Source organism: Diabrotica virgifera, chromosome 1 (assembly GCF_917563875.1).
Source record: "Diabrotica virgifera virgifera chromosome 1, PGI_DIABVI_V3a".
Taxonomy (NCBI): domain Eukaryota; kingdom Metazoa; phylum Arthropoda; class Insecta; order Coleoptera; family Chrysomelidae; genus Diabrotica; species Diabrotica virgifera.
In genome coordinates, this window is record NC_065443.1 from 53,373,359 (window position 1) to 53,393,792 (window position 20,434).

General features: G+C 32.0%; 1 protein-coding gene across 1 annotated transcript in view; it reads left to right on the top strand.

The window, feature by feature from the left end:
- LOC114324963 (venom serine carboxypeptidase) overlaps positions 1 to 20,434 on the top strand; it is a 29,668-nt gene continuing 9,234 nt past the window's right edge. Inside the window, exons 1-2 of the mRNA XM_028272893.2 lie at positions 1 to 538; positions 13,901 to 14,320. Of these exons, the coding sequence (XP_028128694.1) occupies positions 94 to 538; positions 13,901 to 14,320 (865 nt within the window). The 5' untranslated portion in view covers positions 1 to 93. The remainder of the gene's footprint in view (positions 539 to 13,900; positions 14,321 to 20,434) is intronic.

Consider the following 20,434-nt stretch of genomic DNA (forward strand, 5'->3'; position numbering starts at 1 on the left):
ATATTTTTTAAATTAAAATAAAATTCAAATAAAATAATATGTATACAGAGTATAAATTACATAGTGTCAGTACAAATAGATATTTTGTTAGCAATGGCATTCACTTGCTTTACTAAAACAATACGTATGAAAGTTCTCTTAAGTATTAGTTTCAGGATTTTTCTACTTTCTTTAGCAGAAACATCAGCTGTTCATGACTTTTTCCAAAATAATTTATTTTACAACTATTATGGAAAACTAGATGGAAATCTTCGGAAAGGAGATGCTGGAAAGCCTCTTATATTAACAGATTTAATAAAAACCGGACGACTGCATGAGGCTCAAAACAGAGCACGTGTTACTGGTTTGAATACAGATGTTGTAAGCTATGCTGGATACCTAACTGTAGATGAAATATACAAAAGTAACCTTTTCTTTTGGTTTTTCCCTTCAGAAGGTAATTATAAAGTTGATCCAGTTCTTTTATGGCTACAAGGTGGACCAGGGAGTTCTTCTTTGTTTGGACTTTTCACGGAAAATGGACCCTTTTATGTAACAGGTGAGTATCAGGTTAAGCAATATTCCTTGTACAACTTTTATTCTTAGTTTAATAATAGGAACGATGATGGCTTTAAAAAAGAACTAACTACCAGGGAATACGAGCCTAAAGAATTGATGATGAGAAGGATAATACTACATCCGGAAGATATTTGCGAATAAATAAATTATTGGTATACAATTATTGGTATTCCAGAGGCGGCTTTACCTATTGTGCAGGGTGTGCGGTGCACACGGGCGCCGAGATATTGGGGGCACCAAGCGCCAAAGAGCGGGTCCTTTACTTTGTTTCAACATTAAATATGAACTTTTTTTAATTATAAGGCGGCAGATAAATCAGTAAATGACGCGAAAATACATTTTAAAGTAAACTTCTACTATTTCCTATTAATACTTTTAAAGCAAAATAATGACACTTTTTCGTTCCTTTAAAAATTAAAACACTAGAAGGATTTAGAGTTAGATATAAAAAGAGCATATTGTTCTAATTTAGAAAATAAATTGTGTCATGTTGTCTCTTCAGACGTAGATAAGTTTGAGTTCTTTAATGAAATAGAATTATTACCAATCTTTATAGATGATTCTACTACACCTTTGGATATTTTAAATTCTTCTTCTTGAAGTGCCATCTCCGCGACGGAGGTCGGCAACCATCACAGCTATTCGGATTTTAGAGAAGGCTGCTCTGAAAAGTGCATTTGATGTACATCCGTACCATTCTCTCAGGTTGCGCAGCCACGATATTCTGCGTCTCCCTATGCTTCTTGTTTCTTGAATCTTTCTTTGCATAATCAATTGGAGCAAGTTGTATCTCTCTCCACGTGTAATATGTCCGAGATATTCCAAGTTTCTTGTTTTGGGTGGTATTTAAGATTTCCATTTCTTTATTCATCTTTCTCAGAACCTCTTTGTTTGTGACGTGTTCTGTCCACGATATTTTCAGAATTCTTCTGTACACCCACAGCTCGAATGATTCTAGTTTTTCATTGATGCAGCATTTAGGGTCCAGCTTCATTTTAAATTACTTGTATACAAATAATTACATCCAGTGTTCCCAAACTTGTTCACCGCTCTTAGAATTTACCTCACATTGCCAGTGACAGTAGCGCACAGATCATTTTCTAAATTGAAAATAATTAAATACTATCTAAGGTCAACACTGTCCCAAAGTCGATTGACAAATTTATCACTAGTAAGTATTGAACATGAAATAAAAACTGAAGTAAGTGATATTATTTCAAGATTTTGCTAATGCAAAACCACGAAAATTTTTTATAATTATATGTTGTAGTAAGTGCATATGTGCTTCCTTTAATAATTCGTTAATAAATTATTATTTTTTTAAATAATCACAAAGTTGTTCCTTTTTATTCATCTAACCAATTCCTTCCTAAAAGTGCTATTTACTCGTGTACTCAAATCTGTCAAATTTCCTCAACAAATTTTCCTTTATACCTCATAGATAAAAAAGTTCATTTTTAATTAAATATTTTCAACAGATATGTGTATGTGTAGATTGTTTTGACGCCGTGAATACCTATTGGCTCCCGACATAATTTAATATTACACTATTTGCATCTGGATTTTTGTTTGCATTATAAGCGTGCCTAATATCCTCTAATACTCTATGTACTATTAGTACAGGTACTAGGTATTATAGGTACCTATAGTTCAGAGAAATAAGGGAAAAAAATATCCTGTTGGTGACACAACCCCCTCCAGGCCGAAACCAAATTTTTTGAGTAGTATGGACATATATATTAATAACCTATATGTTTCCTGCAGCCGATTTTGATGATATACATAGTTATAAACAAATGAAGATCAAAAAACGGTAAATTTTCGCTTGTTTCGTCTATAACCAAAAAGTTAAGTATTTTAAACAAATTTGAGACTGAGAAACTCATAAATCATATAAAAAAACTTTAATATGGCGTTCGCTGAATATGTCTATCCTTATTGGTTGCTTAGAAAATTGCAAAATAAATCATAAATTTTGAGTTTTTATAAATATTCATAACTTATGTAAAAATTAACTTAGAAAATTCTTATTACACGAATTGCTGAGACTTCTGGTGCTTAAATCATACCCTAAATTTCAAAGCAATTGGTCAAATAGTTTAAAAGGTATTTAATTTGTTTTTCCCATATTAATTTTTTTGTAACGCTAAAAGTCAGAAAATGATGAAGTTACAATAATACTTTGGATAGTTTATGAAAGAAGAAGGTTTATACTATTCATTTAATTAAAAAAAAATGACAAAAATAATTCTAAATACTGCAAAATTATTTTGCAAAAACATGTGAATTAAAAAAAAAAGGGGTGGCCAACTTCGTCCCTAATTGTCCTAGGACAATGGTTTTTCTTTCTAAATGTGTCTAAAAATTCATTTTTTCCAAATATGAAAAAATATTTTTTCTACGAGTAACAGTTAAGAAGTTATTCCAATTGATTATAAGTAAGCAAAAAATCGACGTGTTTTTGCAAAATAATTTTACACTGTTTAAAATTAATATTTGTCATTTGTTTTTAATTAAATCAATAGTGTAAATGTTCTTCTTCCGTAAACTATCACAATTCTTATTGTAACCTCATAATTTTCTGACTTATATTGTAGCAAAACAAATGAATTTGGGATAAACAAATTAACTAACTTTTAAACTATTTGACCAATTGCTTTGAAATTTAAAATATAATTTAAGCACCAGCAGTCTCAGCAATTCGTGTAATAAGAAAGTAAAGTTCTAAGTTAATTTTTACAAAAGTTATGAATATTTATAAAAACTCAAAATATATGATTTATTTTGCAATTTTCTAAGCAACCAATAAGGATAGACATATTCAGCGAACGCCATATTGAATTTTTTTAAACCATTTATGAGTTGCTTACTCTCAAATTTGTTTAAAATGCTTAACTATTTGGTTATAGACGAATAAAGCGAAAATTTACCGTTTTTTGATCTTCATTTGTTTATAACTATGTATGTCATCAAAATCGGCTGCAGGAAACATAAAGGTTATTAATATAGATGTCCATACTACTCAAAAAATTTGGTTTCGGCCTGAAGGGGGATGTGTCACGAGAAAAATCTTATTTCTCTGAACTACTATTTGACTATTCCATTTTGACTGCGCGTCAACCAAAGGGCGCCAAGGCATCGACTGCACACGGGCGCTACATGGGCTACAGTCGCCTCTGTATTCAATAGAATGATACATGCATGTTTCTGCCTCTCGGCGTCATCAGCCATCCGACTAGAATAGGAACTCATAACCAGAAGATAATCGAATTGTCCTGGAGATTCACAATTTCAGTGGAAAGCATAAGAGCTTCATCTTTCCTGATGGCTGTGCAACAAGCCGTCTCGAAAAAGACGATTCCTATATTCGTCCATTGAAATGTTACAGTTTAGAGTTGCACTTTTTAGAGGACGCAATTTTATTTTTTTTAATATGTAGGCGGATCAGTTAAAGCTTAAGTTCAAGTTTGTGGAGTCGTCACCCTTGTCCCCTGCCGCCGTCTTGGAAAAAGGGCTGCAAAAGGTTTTCGCACTGTATCTCGTAAATTAGGAACGCTACAGAAAATTTAAGTAAACATAAAATGTAGCAAATTAAGTTTTATATAATTTTATTTCTATTAGTATTTATCGTCAAGTGACCAACAAAAAAGTTACACACAAAAATAAGTAAATTTTTGTAATAAGTTTCTTTTTGGAGGGTATAACTTTTTTTCAATTCATTTTACAATACAACTACATCATAACATTTTTGTAGACGGTTTTTCAACGAAAAACTTCCACTATAAAGTTGTTTAATTTTATTTATTTATCTAGGTTTAACTGCGCTCCAAACTTGACGAGATTCTCGAATGCTCATAGGGATACAATAAAAAAAACATTAGGAATAATTTTGTACCTATATATGTTTTATTTATACAATTTATTATGATCTTAACATTCAAATGCTATTATTAAACTATTTTTGGCCTTTCTCCCCACTACAAAACTTGAACCCTAAGCATGTAGAAAAGACCCAAGTAGTTGTTGTTTGAGGACAAATTGCCGGTCTTGAAGAAGAATGACGCAACTGCAAAAAACAAAATTTTTCGAAAGGATAAAAAAAAAGATTTTGAAATATTAATAGGGATTAAATGAAGAGGAGGAGCACGGTATGAATTAAAAATTTTAATTTAAGGAGCACGGTAAAAATTTTATTTTATTTTTGTTTATAACTTTTTTGTTCGTCAATTGACGATAAAAAGAAATCAAAATAAAATGGTAGAAAATTTACTTTACTACATTTTATGTTTATGCCGGGAGCATATTTACAGGTGCTAGCGTGTGTAGACACCAGGGTGTTGAAATCAGTTAGGGTTTGGAAAAACAGTACGTTTACAGATGCTAGCGTGTGTTGACACTATGGTGTTTAAATCAGTTACTATATCTGTAAATGTACTGTTTTTCCAAACCCTAACTGATTTCAACACCCCAGTGTCTACACACGCTAGCGTCTGTAAGCACTCTGGTGTCCAAATCTGTTAGTATTTGTAAATGTACTGTTTTTCCAAACCCTAACTGATTTCAACACCCTAGTGTCAACACACGCTAGCATCTGTAAACGTACTGTTTTTCCAAACCCTAACCGATTTCAACACCGTGGTGTCAACACGCGCTGGCATCTATAAATGTACTGTTTTTCCAAACCCTAACTGATTTCAACACCCTGGTGTCTTCACACGCTAGCATCTCTAAATATGCAACCCGGGAGCAGTCGCTCTCACTTCTGTCACGTAAATAAAATAAATAGCTTAAAATAGCTTCAGAACAACGTCACGTAAGTGGTCGCGCGTAGAGAAAAAGTCTCACAATATGAATTTAAATACGAATATACAACAAATTTCAATTTTATAATATTTTTATTTAGTTGTTATGTTAAAAATATCTATTTCTAAAAATTTTATCATTTGTCGTGGTAGTCAGACGTGCGTAGGAAAGAAGCTTGTTTTTAAAACCGGTGTTTATAAATTAGGTATATAAATAAATATTTTGTGAACTTTAAAAGTAAATTAATTACACCAAATAAAAAAGCGAAATCGAAATAAAGACATTAAAAACTTATGAGTGCAGTTAGCGGGGGCGACGCCTCCGATAAAAATGTTTTAGAAACGAAAATGGATACAGAACATGCAACATCTTCAAAGGAGGAGCTGTTAGAATTTCAAAATATTGTTCCGGTTACACAGATAAGTACCACAAAACTTGTTAATAATAAACACATTATCGATAATGACTTTGCTAATGTACAAACTTCAATAAAAATACCGTAAATAAAGAAGTAGGAACAAAAAGGGAGGAATTTCTTTACCGACAAAACGATGAAGGACATTTTACGTTTATTTAGAAAATAATTCACCCGATTTTCAAGGCAGATTAAACGCGTTAAAGATAGGTGATATTATTATCACAAATTTTAAAGAAATTGATGAAAAAATTGTAAACATTGACGCAGTAGGGAGAAATAAAATACGTATTAAATTTAAAGATTATAAATCGGCTAACTATATCATATCTAAAAAGAAATGAAGCAATATTTACAAAAAATAATTTAGACATATACATTCCTAAGTTTCTTTTAGTTAGACAGGGCGTAATAAAAGATATTTCCACAGCATTTTCAGTAGAGTATGTTAAGAACAGAATCAAAATGTACGATTTACACTGTAAATTTGAAGTCCTTCAAGTCAAAAGATTTAATCACAATTAAATAGTTTTAAGTCACAAGTGCTACCAAAATATATAACAATCAACAAGGTACTAAAGGAAGTCGAACCGTATAAACAAAAGGTGTTATTACGCTTTAATTGTCTTCGATCCGGACATACAGGTGGGCAGTGTAAGAGCAAGGCTAGGTGCGATAAATGTCAAGAATCCCACAACTCAAAAGAATGTAAAAAGACCGATCTCATTCCAAAATGTTTTAATTGTTCGGGAGATCATTTTACTACAAACTTAAGCGCGTGTCAAGAATTTCAGCGCCAAAAACTTATTAAAGACGCTATGTCTTCCAATAATATTAGTTATCAAGACGCCAACAAACAGTTCCCCAGAAACTCCTATGCAAAAGTAACATCCATTAATACTGAACAAACTACAAACCTCTCCTGCCTCAAAACTTTCCCTCCATTAAATCCCAATAATTATGCACCCACCAAGCTCCCATTAAATTCAATTAACAAAATGTCAACCAATAATATATTCTACAATAATAATTCAAATAGTACAAATTCTCGAACATTTAAAAGACAGAGACCAAATAGTCCAGATCCAACATTAATTTTGCATATTGAAATTATATCTTCCCCTAGATCTCAATTACCTACGGGAGGAATATTAGAAAATATTAACTATAAGGGAAATATTAATAATAATCCAGTTGCATCTCCTTCAGACTTGAGCATGATAAATTCAATATTAGAATTAGTTATAGAAATTGTCTCAAAAGTTTTAGTAACAAAAAGTATAAATGTAAATAAGGAAGAACTTGAAAATTTAGTCAAATTAACTGTAAATGGAAACACGTCATCACATTCTCAGACCTCAACTATCGGACAATAAATATTCTTCAATGGAACTGCCGTTCGGCAGTTTCTAATAAAAATAACTTGGAATATCTACTAGATAGGGGCAATTACTCCGTTGCACTTCTATCGGAAATATGGTTTAAAGCAGAAAAATATTATAATTTTAAAGGCTTCAACAATATTCGCTGTGACCGGGACAACGGGTACGGCGGCTCTGCCATTTTATTAAAATCACACTTAATATAGCAAGAAGTCTCAATTCCAACTACAATCAACTTTGAGCATACTTGTATCTCGGTTAATTTTCCATATATACATAAAAAAAATTACTTCCTTTCAGTATACTTTAAACCGAGAACTAGAATATCATTACAACAGTGGACTAACTTTTTGGAACAAATTCCAAAACCATTCATAATTGGGGGCGACTTTAATGCACATAATTTGGCATGGAACGATGGATATGACGACATTTATGGCAAGATTCTTTTGGAAGCTATCGAACAATGCAACCTAGTAATTATGAACGACGGATCACCTACATTAGCAAGCAATAAGAAGTCAGCTGTAGACTTGACCCTCTGTACACAGGATCTGACACAACTAAAATTACGTGGTCTACTTTAGAAGAACCTTATGGCTCTAACCACTTACCAATACACATACAATTTGGAAGGAATATCCCGCTTGCGCAAATTAAACAGACAAAACATAATATATGGAGACTCAAGGCTGCTAATTGGGATGTATACACCGCTACACTTGAAGCAACAGAACCAAAATCATCACTAATGGGCATTATCGACAATATTAACAAAGCTGCCAACAAAGCAATTCCCTTACGAAAATCAAACACACAAAATAGAAATCATTGCTCGAAGGACTGGTGGAACGAAACCTGTAACATAGCTGCTAAAGCAAGAAAGCAAGCTTTCTTAACCTACACAGAGGCTCCAAATCTTAATATTCTAATAGAATATAAAAGACTTGATGCAGTAGCTAAAAAACTTTTAAAGAAACCAAGAATAAAAGCTGGATAAATTATTGCCAAAATCTAAATCAAAATACACCAATTAAAGAAGTGTGGAACAAGGTAAACCGATATAAAAACCGAAAACAAGCAAATAAACCCCCAATAAACCCCAAAGAAGACTGGATAAGCGAATTCCACACAAAAATCTCACCTCCATGGGTTGAAAACAACATTACTCAACAAATAGCTACCGTAAATAGGAAAACTTCTGTTCTACAATCGCTATTTCAATTATGGGAACTCGATCATTGCATAAGTCAACAAATAATAAATCTCCCGGGGCGGATAACATTTCATACAATATGTTGCATAAAATGCCCTTAGATCATAAGAAAGCCCTATTGGAATTGTTCAATTCGATTTGAATAAATAGGATTCCTTTTCCACCGATGTGGAAAGAATACATCATAGTACCTATCAAAAAACCTGGAAAACAGAACGGAAATGCAGATTCATATAGACTCATAGCCTTATCATCGTGTATATTTAAAACTATGGAGAGAATGACAAAGAACAGGCTTGAATATTGGCTAGAAAATGAAAAAATATTACCTGACTCACAATATGCTTTTAGAAAGGGAAGATCTTCCTTAGAGCCCCTAACGATACTGGTAAATGACATCTATCTAGGATTCACACAGAAACACAGCACTTTGACCACATTTTTGGATACAACTTCAGCATAATGATAATGTTCAAATAGATATACTAGAAGAGAAGCTCATCAATATTGGTCTACCAACCTCCTTTGCCAACTTCATAAAATCAGCTTACTCTACTCGATCAGTTTCCTTAAAGATAAATCAAGAAATTTCGAAATCAAGAATATGTAGATCTGGATTACCACAAGGTAGTATCCTGAGCCCAATCCTCTACAGCTTGTACACAATGGACATAGAAAATGTTATATCACAAAAGTCCAAAATTATTCAATACGCCGATGATGTTGTTATTTACACCAGTAGCAAATCAGAGGACAAATGTTTAGAAAATATCAACACTGAATTTACAGAAATCCAAAAATGCCTAGACAACATGGGACTTTCCATATCCGAGTCCAAAACCAATATATGTATTTTCTCTAGAAACAGAAACAACTATTAAAGACAATTAACAATAGGAAAATATAAACTCTGTATTAGTAACTCTGTAAAATATCTTGGTCTGCATCTAGATAGAAAGCTATTATGGAAGGACTGTATCCACCAAATTATCAAAAAGACAAGTAATTCTGTAAATATTTTAAGAGCGTTTTGTAAAGCAAAGTGGAGAGCAGACCCAAATACGGCTTTACTATTCTACAAAACAATGGTACGATCAATAATGGATTATGGAAGTCAACTCTATGGAACAGCAGCAGATACACATCTAAATAAAATCGAGATACAACAAAATAAATGCTTAAGAGTTTGCCTATGATATCTAAAGTCAACGCCCATAAACATTATACAAGCTGAAGCCGTGGAACCTCCTCTTAAACTAAGAAGACAACTATTGAGCAGAAAATTCATGATAAAAACCATTTCCAAAAAAACTTCTTACCTCAATAGTATATCTACAGTCATTAACAGTTCAAGTTTTGACCCACAGATACTGGCACTTCAAGAAAACCCCCCTCATAGTAGAAACTTTCTCAGAAATAGCTGACATTACAGATATAGTCTATTCCAACCAACTCCCCCCGGTTTTAATTTACTCACCTGAACAAATTTTTTCACGTGAAATTAGAACCTACTATTTTGAAAGTCAAGAAGTAGCATGTATCAATCAAACAAAGTTCAACGAAACAAAAAACAAATACTGGCCAAACTATGATTCTATAGGTTTGTTCGTAAAACGATCAGCAACCGTTGCCAACCGTCAGACGCAAGCGCGTTCGTAGCCTACGAACTCGAACTGTTAACTGCGCAGCGCTAACTGTTAACTGCGCATGCGTCTGATGGTTGGCAACGGTTGCTGATCGATTGGATCGTACTACGAACAAACCTTATATTCACTGATGGATCAAAGTCAAAAGAATATACCAGTTGTGTCTTTTACCATTTTGAAGAAAATACTGACAAAAAATTTATTTTACCAAAGGAAGCTTCCGTATACACTGCAAAATTAACAGCAACAGTGCAAGCTATGAAATACATACTCGGCTCTACCCACGACAAATTCATAATATGTACGGACAGCAAAAGTGCAGTAGATAAACTTAAAAATGTTAAAATAAATAGATCAGTTAATCACATTGAAGCAAAAATCCTGTATTTACATAATGAGATACACATCAAGAATAAAGTCGTCATATATCTATGGGTAAAGGGACACGCAGGTATAACAGGGAATGAAATACAGCCTCAACATCAGGAGAATAACTAAATCTTAAACTACCCCCGTCCGATTTATTCTTAAATCAAAGAAACAAAATTAATGAGATGTGGCATAACCTATACAGTGCATCAACAACCGGAACAAACTTTTGTAAACACCAGCAAAGAATCCCCAGAAAACCATGGTTTCACAAAATACCAAACAGAAACTTTGTCGCCACAATAAATCGAATACGTGCTAATCATGCAATAACACCTTATTATAAGCACAAAATGAAAATTACAGACGATCAATTTTGTAGTTGTGATAAAATGGGTACATTGATACATCTTTTACTTGAATGTCCAATAAATAATGTAAACATTAACAAACTATATAAAAACTTAATTCACTACAATATAAACCTTCCAATAAACCTAAATTGTATTATTTTTTCAGGAAATAATGATATACTTTATTAGACCAGGGCGCATCTGTCAAAATATTAGTACATTTGGACGTTGAGAGGTGACTCAAATTTTTTTGCAGAAATTGCTAGAAAATAAATCAAATAATAATATTTGAGTTATCCTCCCTCTCAAAAAGGTCCGGAACATTGTTTAAATAATCAAAATGTCAAAATATTAAGGAAAAATTCGATTTTTTTCTTGGTTTTTTGATTATAACTTTAAAAGTGTTCATTTCCGAGAAAAGTTCTACTGACATAAAAGTTGCGTAATTAAATTTCCTACAATATAAAATTGGTTAAAAATTTAAAAAATAGTCACCCTTGTTGCAAAATAGCAATAATTGTGAAAAAAACATACAAAAACAAGTATCCGTATTTTACGTTTTTCAACCATTTATGCTACATTTAGGACCTTCATATTTCACCCTGAAAAACTATATGATACAGTAAAACAACACTGTAAATTTCGTTAAGATCGGTTCAACAGATTTTGCAAAATAAATGTTGCAATCCAGCTTTCGTAAAAAAAAAATTCATTTCTTCAAAATGTTACAGGACTGAAAATAAAGCAGATACCAAGTTGAAAATTTTTTTGCTTATAGAAGTGTACTGTACCTTTCATTCACAATTTTGCAAAATTAAAATCGATTAACACCACGGCGTCAGGAATTTTTTTAAATAAACATTAATTATTGGTGCTACGCGCAGGACAGCGGATAGTTTGCTCTGATTGGGCATTCCAATGACCTTTGATAATGATTGATACATTTTAATTTTTATTACATTTCGATATAAATAAATAAATTTGTTTATTGCAAAATAAAAACACATACTCTATCCTTTGAAATAACACTTTTATTAGCAAAAACTTTCTTTGTTCATATATTTTAACTTAAATAATAAAAGTTTATTATTTTTAAACATATGCAATTGTTTAAACATTTAAATTGTTTTCACAAACAATAATAAAATTAGTTTGATTTTTGTGGAATTAAAATATTAAAATACAACAAAATATAGAGTAAGAAAATAATATATTAGATAAAGATTGGAAGAAATTTTGGTGGAAATCAACTTGTGTGAATCGAACACCGCTGTCCTGCGCGTAGCACCAAAAATTATTGTTTATTTCAAAAATTTTCTGACGCCGTGGTAATTAATCAATTTTAATTTTGAAAATTGCAAATGAAAGGTACAGTACACTTCTATAAGCAAAAAAAATTTCAACTTCCTATCTGCTTTATTTTCAGTCCTGTAACATTTTGAAAAAATGATTTTTTTTTGCGAAAGCTGGATTGCAAAATTTATTTTGCAAAATCTATTAAACCGATCTTTAAGAAATTTACAGTATTGTTTTACTCTATCATAAAGTTTTTCTGGATAAAATATGAAGGTCCTAAGTGTAGCATAAATGGTTGAAAAACGTAAAATGCGAATACTTGTTTTTGTATGGTTTTTTTCGCAATTATTGCTATTTTGCAACTAGGGTGACTATTTTTTAAATTTTTAACCAATTCTATATTGTAGAAAATTTAATTACGCAACTTTTATGTCAGTACAACTTTTCTCGGAAATGAATACTTTTAAAGTTATAATCAAAAAACGAAGAAAAAAAATCGAATCTTTCCTTCAATTTTTGACATTTTGATTATTTAAACAATGTTCCGGGCCTTTTTGAGAGGGAGGATAACTCAAATATTATTATTTTATTTATTTTCAAGCAATTTCTGCAAAAAAATTTGAGTCACCTCTCAACGTCCATCTTAAAACAGATGCGCCCTGGACTATATGTACTTCATCAACACATCATAAATTGTAAACTAAAACTGTAAAATTACTAACCAATTTTGTAAGCAATTCTGCGAAAGAAACTAAATGTAAAGCATTATTACAGAAAAAAAATGGTGATAAAAAAAATAATAAACCAATTAAAATAAAAAAATAAAAAAAAATAAAAAAATAAAAAAAAACAAACAAAAAAAATAAAACAAAAAAAATAAAACAAAAAAAAAATAAAACAATAAACACACACACAAAGAGGGCTGAAACCTCCGGGGTGTTGAACCGGGTTGACGCCCTAGCGCTGTGAAGAAAAAAAAAAGAAATTAAACACCTTACTAATGCTACATATAACTAACAAAACAAATGAATACATCATGCTCAAGTTTGATACTATGAAATAATTTACACAAATTAATTATTCAATCTAACATAGTCTGGCTAATTGGTTCTCACCAAAGCCATAAATTCCACGAAAAAAAAACAATTTTAAAGCTAATCAAAGCCATAAATTCCAAAAAAAAATAAAAAATTAAAAACAAATTAAAAAAAATTCCCACGGGTTACAACAATCTTCCTTGAGTTACTTACGAGTGGAAAGTTATGTTGCAAATTTTTTCCAAGTTATTTTTCAGGTTATCACAGAAAAGGATAAAATGTGATATTTTTTCTAACGAAGCGACTGCTCCCGGGTTAATTAAATTTTCTATAGGGTTACTACTTTACGAGATACAGCACGAAAACCCTTTGCAGTTCTTTTTGAACACAAACTTGAACTTAAGCATCTACTGACCTCCCCTAAACATAAAACAAAAATAAAATTGCGTCATCTGACAAATGCAAGCTAATACCTAAAAATGTAACATTTCAATGGAATATATCTCTTGTGTTGTACAAAATTATGATGTAAAATATTATATAAATAAATAATTGGTACAAAAGCACACATCGTTCTTCTTCTGTTTATGAATTGGTATTCAATAGGATGAGAAATAAATAATCTAAAATAAAAGTTAAAAGTTACGTGTAGAATACGGATGGCTGATGACGCCGAGAGGAAGAAACATGCAAATTGTATCTAACTTTTTACTTTTATGTCAGATTATTTATTGGTATTAATGTTTTTTACTTTAGCTTTACAACATTAAAAATAAATAAAATGTATCTAAAGATTAATTTACTAAAATAAAATTGTCCTTCCAGAAGCTGGAGAACTCTCAAAAAGAAATACCTCTTGGACAATGCAACACTCAGTGCTTTATATCGATCAACCAGCTGGAACCGGATTCAGTTTTACTGACGGTGGTTATGCTCAAAATCAAACAAAAGTTGCGTCGGATTTATATGAAGCTCTATACCAATTCTTTACATTATTTTATGAATTCCAAGATAGAGAATTCTTTATTGCAGGAGAATCCTATGCAGGGAAATATATTCCTGCTATAGGTTACGAAATTCACCACAGAAACCCTGCTGCCAAGCTAAAGATTAACCTCAAGGGATTGGCTATTGGTAATGGTTACACTGATCCAATTAATCAATTTCGATTCTCAGACTATGTATATCAACATGGACTAATCGACTTAAATGTGAAGAATTTGCTGCAGGATCTTGAAGATGAAGGTAAAAGACTTATTCCTAGATATTCCTAAAATTATTGTTAATTTTGGAAATTTTTGATTTGATAAGTTAAATCATTGCAGATATGCTGGTTCAGTCAAATAAAATTTAAATATTTTAATGATCTGTCAAAAATAGTTTCAGTTGGTAGACCGGGCAGTATCGTCGCCCCCGCTAGCGCAATTATTCCGATTCGATTTTTTGCACAAACTTACTCAAAAAGAGGTCCTTAAAACATATCCACAGGGTGCCGGGCGGTGCCGTGGTCGAAAAATTTTTTAAACAATTTTTTTTAACCAAATTCACAAAAATAATTTTTTTATTTCCAAAAATTTTTTCTTAGATAATTTGGGTGATTCTGAGCAAAAAAGGTATCTTGTCATTTTTCTCTAAAATTGACTGTTGTCAAGTTATACGCGATAAAAGTTTGAAAAATGCGAAAATGGCCATTTTCAAGGCTTCATAACTCGATCAAAAATGATTATTTTGAAATTCAAAAAGTGACAAAATCAAGATTCAAATACCTTCTTTAGCGTTCTGAAGAGATTTTTGTCATTAATTTATTACAAAGCTGTTATTTTTAGTTATTAACAATTAGCGCTATAGTCCAACTGTATCGTCACCCCCGTTAGCGGAACTATTTCGATTAGATTTGTTTTGCACAAACTTACTCAAAAAGAGGTCCTTATAACATATCCACAGGGTGCCGGCCAGTGCTGTGGTCTAAAAATTGTTTAAACAATTTTTTTAAACAAATACACAAAAATAATTTTTTCATTTCCAACAATTTTTTTTAGATAATTTGGGTCATTCTGAGCAAAAAATGTCTCGTTGTCATTTTTCTCTAGAATTGACTATTGTTGAGTTATGTGCGATTAAATATTTGAAAAATGCGAAAATGGCCATTTTCAAGGCTTCATAACTCGATCAAAAATGATTATTTTGAAATTCAAAAAGTGACAAAATCAAGATTCAAATACGTTCTTCAGCGTTCTGAAGAGATTTTTGTCATTAATTTATTACAAAGCTGTTATTTTTAGTTATTAACAATTAGCGCTATAGTCCAACTGTATCGTCGCCCCCGTTAACGGAACTATTTCGATTAGATTTTTTTGCACAAACTTACTCAAAAATAGGTCCTTATAACATATCCACATAGTACCGGCCGGTGGTCGAAAAATTTTTTAAACAATTTTTTTTAACCAAATTCACAAAAATAATTTTTTTATTTCCAAAAATTTTTTCTTAGATAATTTGGGTGATTCTGAGCAAAAAAGGTCTGTTGTCATTTTTCTCTAAAATTGACTGTTGTCAAGTTATACGCGATTAAAAGTTTGAAAAATGCGAAAATGGCCATATTCAAGGCTTCATAACTCGATCAAAAATGATTATTATGAAATTCAAAAAGTGACAAAATCAATATTCAAATACCTTCTTCAGCGTTCTGAAGAGATTTTTGTCATTAATTTATTACAAAGCTGTTATTTTTAGTTACTAACAATTAGCTCTATAGTCCAACTGTATCGTCGCCCCCGTTAACGGAACTATTTCGATTAGATTTTTGTTGCACAAACTTACTCAAAAAGAGGTCCTTATAACATATCCACAGGGTGCCGGAAAGTGCCGTGGTCGAAAAATTTTTAAAAAATTTTTTTTTTAAACAAATTCACAAAAATAATTTTTTTATTTCCAAAAATTTTTTTAGATAATTTGGGTCATTCTGAGCGAAAAAGGTGTCCTGTCATTTTTCTCTAAAATTGACAGTTGTCGAGTCATACGCGATTAAAAATTTGAAAAATGCGAAAATGGCCATTTTCAAGGCTTCATAACTCGATCAAAAATGATTATTATGAAATTCAAAAAGTGACAAAATCAAGATTCAAATACCTTTTTCAGCGTTCTGAATAGATTTTTGTCATTAATTTATTACAAAGCTGTTATTTTTAGTTATAAACAATTACCGGTATAGTCCAACTGTATCGTCGCCCCCGTTAGCGGAACTATTTCGATTAGATTTTTTTGCACAAACTTACTCAAAAATAGGTCCTTATAACATATCCACATAGTGCCGGCCGGTGGTCGAAAAATTGTTTAAACAATTTTTCGGCCAAGGTACCGCCTGGCACCCCGTGGATTTATTATAAGGACCTCTTTTTGAGTAAGTTTGTGCAAAACATCTAATCGAAATAGTTTCGCTAACGGGGGCGTTGATACAGCTGGACTATAGCGCTAATTGTGAATAATTAAAAGGAACAGCTTTGTGATAAAATAATGAAAAAAATCTCTTCAGAACCTTGAAGACGGGATTTAAAACTTTGATGTGGCCACATTTTGAATTTCATAGTGATAATTTTTAATCGAGTTATTAAGCCTTGAAAATGGCCAGTTTTGCATTTTTCAAATATTTAATCGCACATAACTCAACAACAGTCAATTCTAGAGAAAAATGACAACGAGACATTTTTTGCTCAGAATGACCCAAATTATCTAAAAAAAATTGTTGGAAATGAAAAAATTATTTTTGTGTATTTGTTTAAAAAAGTTGTTTAAACAATTTTTAGACCACAGAACTGGCCGGCACCCTGTGGATATGTTATAAAGACCTCTTTTTGAGTAAGTTTGTGCAAAACAAATCTAATCGAAATAGTTCCGCTAACGGGGGTGACGATAAAGTTGGACTATAGCGCTAATTGTTAATAACTAAAAGTAACAGCTTTGTAATAAAATAATGCCAAAAATCTCTTCAAGACGTTGAAGAAGATATTTGAATCTTGATTTTGTCACTTTTTGAATTTCATAATAATAATTTTTAATCGAGTTATGAAGCCTTGAAAATGGCTATTTTCGCATTTTTCAAATATTTAATCGCGTATAACTCGACAACAGTTAGTTTAGAGAAAAATGAACAGAGACCTTTTTTACTCACAGTGACCCAAATTATCTAAAAAAAAATTGTCGGAAATGAAAAAATTATTTTTGTGCATTTGTTTAAAAAAAAATTGTTTAAAACATTTTTCGACCACGACACCGCCCGGTACCCTGTGGATATGTTATAAAGACCTCGTTTTGAGTAAGTTTGTGCAAAAAATCTAATCGAAATAGGTCCGCTAACGGAGGCGACGGTACAGTTGAACTATACCGCTAATTGTTAATAACTAAAAATAACAGCTTTGTAATAAAATAATGACAAAAATCTCTTCAGGACGCTTAAGAAGGTATTTGAATATTGATCTTGTCACTTTTTTAATTTCATAATAATAATTTTTAATCGAGTTATGAAGCCTTGAAAATGGCCTTTTTCGCATTTTTCAAATTTTTAATCGCGTATAACTCGACAACAGTCAATTTTAGAGAAAAATGACAACAGACCTTTTTTGCTCACAATGATCCAAATTATCTAAAAAAAAAATTGTGGGAAATGAAAAAATTATTTTTGTGAATTTGTTTAAAAAAAACTTTTTAAAAAATTTTTCGACCACGGCACCGCCCGGCACCCTGTGGATATGTTATAAAGACCTCTTTTTGAGTAAGTTTGTGCAAAAAAAATCGAATCGAAATAGTTCCGCTAACGGGGGCGACGATAGAGTTGGACTATACCGCTAATTGTTAATAACTAAAAATAACAGCTTTGTAATAAAGTAGTGACAAAAATCTCTTCAGGACGTTGAAGAAGGTATTTGAATCTTGATTTTGTCACTTTTAGAATTTCATAATAATCATTTTTAATCGAGTTATGAAGCCTTGAAAATGGCCATTTTCGCATTTTTAAAATTTTTAATCGCGTATAACTCGACAACAGTCAATTTTAGAGAAAAATGACAGGAGACCTTTTTTGCTCAGAATGACCCAAATTATCTAAAAAAAATTGTTGGAAATAAAAAAATTATTTTTGTGAATTTGTTTAAAAAAAATTGTTTAAAAAATTTTTCGACCACGGCACCGCCCGGCACCCTGTGGATATGTTATAAGGACCTCTTTTTGAGTAAGTTTGTGCAAAAAAATCGAATCGGAATAATTGCGCTAGCGGGGGCGACGATATTGCCCGGTCTATGGAGAATTTCTAAATTTCTAATTTAATTTCTTTCGTGTATTATAGTCAGCCTTGTTTGCTTATACGAGGCTTGTTCAGTTGGAACGCATTTTTTGCCCAGAAGAAAATTATTGGTAAATATATCTACAAATACTTACCACCACAATGTTTTACCAGTCGATGTATATGTTACCGGCCAAACCCGATTTCAGGACAAACTAGTTTGTCCTAAGCGCGTTAGGATAAACTACTATGGCCTAGGCCAAACTAGTTTGTCCTATCGCGCATAGGCCAAACTAGATTGTCCTAGGCCAAACTAGTTTATCCTGATATCATAAAGACTCATACTTTAGGATAAACTAGTACGGCCTAGTCTAAACCAATTTAGCCCAGTTGAAAGTAATTTAACGAACATGTAAGGACTTTTATATGCGGGGAATTTCCAAATCACGTCCTAACAGGGATGGCAAAAAAAATTATACATCGATATATTGTATCATATGATACATCGAGTGAAGATATTGATACATGCTATAAATCAATATATTCTGGTATAATTAAATAATATAAAAAATAATAAATAAAATGATGAAGTTTTCTTCAAAAATTAAAAAAAAAATACATTTGCGAATAAAATCGAGTACGAATTAATATTGTTTTCACCAATTTTGAAAAAATGTGAAAACGTTGAATTATCCACGTCCGTCTGTCCGTCCGTCTATCCGTCTGTCTGTCTCTCCGTGAACTCAACTCCTCCGTCATTATACCAGGTAGAATGACAAATGAGGTGTCAAATGAAAGCTTATAATCCAAGGATGGTACTAAAGGTGAGAAATTTGACCTAGTCTGTCTGTCCGTCCGACCGCGAATATAACTCAATATTATTGTTTGTTTGTTATGAATAATTATAATTTTAATATAAATTAATATTTTTCCAAGAACAAAGTATTTTTTTCAATTTATTATTTATATTAAGCCGTACTAGTTCGCTGAATTACTTTCTTCTTCTTGGCTTTTTCCCATTATGAGTTTGCCGATTTCGTCTTCCATAGCACTCTATTCTCCCAGTTGCCATCTCTGAGGTCTCTATCTATCATAGCATTTCCTATGTGAGTTTTCCATCTCACAGCAGGTCTTCCTCTACGTCTTCCTCCCTGCGGGTCCAGTCCAGTAATCTTTCCGGCCACCTGTGCTCCGGCATTCTTTGTACATGCCGGTACCAGTTCACCATTTTAGTGCTATACTTTTACTACCACATCTTTTTTGTAATTGAGCATTCTACTTCTGTTTTTCTTCATATTTCCTCTGTTCTTATTGTATCCTGCCTGGTAATTTGTAGACACCTTCTCATAAACTTCAATTCAACTGTTCGTATTTTGTATTATTGTTGTCACTGGCCATTCTTCCGCTCTTGCAGGGGAATATTCAGCACTATGCCCTGAAAAATCTTTTTTTGTTTTTCTTTAGTTAGAGTGTTCTTCCATGTTCTCCCCATGGAGTGCTTTCGTTTCGTGGCTTGTTTTCTCCGTAGTATTTTCATTTCAATTTCTTTCATACAAGTGCCATCTCGGTTTATCATTTACCGTAAATACTTAAAAGTCTTACAACTCTTAATAGTGTCTTCTAAACTTACGTTTAAATCAGCAACCAATCTGTAATCAATTATGAACTTTCGACTAGATTAAATTGGTTTAGACAAGACTTAACTAGTTTATCCTGATATAAAAACATACATTCAGGATAAACTAGTTTGGGCTGAAGTGTGCGTCCTTATATCAGGATAAACTAGTTTGGCCTAGGCCAAACTAGTTTGGCCTAAAGTGTGTGTATTTGTATCATGATAAACTAGTTTGGCCTAGGACAAACTAGTTTGGCCTACCGATAGGACAAACTAGTTTGGCCTAGGCCATACTAGTTTATCCTAACTCGGTTAGGACAAACTAGTTTGGCCTGAAGTGTGTGTATTTGTATCATGATAAACTAGTTTGGCCTAGGACAAACTAGTTTGGCCTACCGATAGGACAAACTAGTTTGGCCTAGGCCATACTAGTTTATCCTAACGCGGTTAGGACAAACTAGTTTGGCCT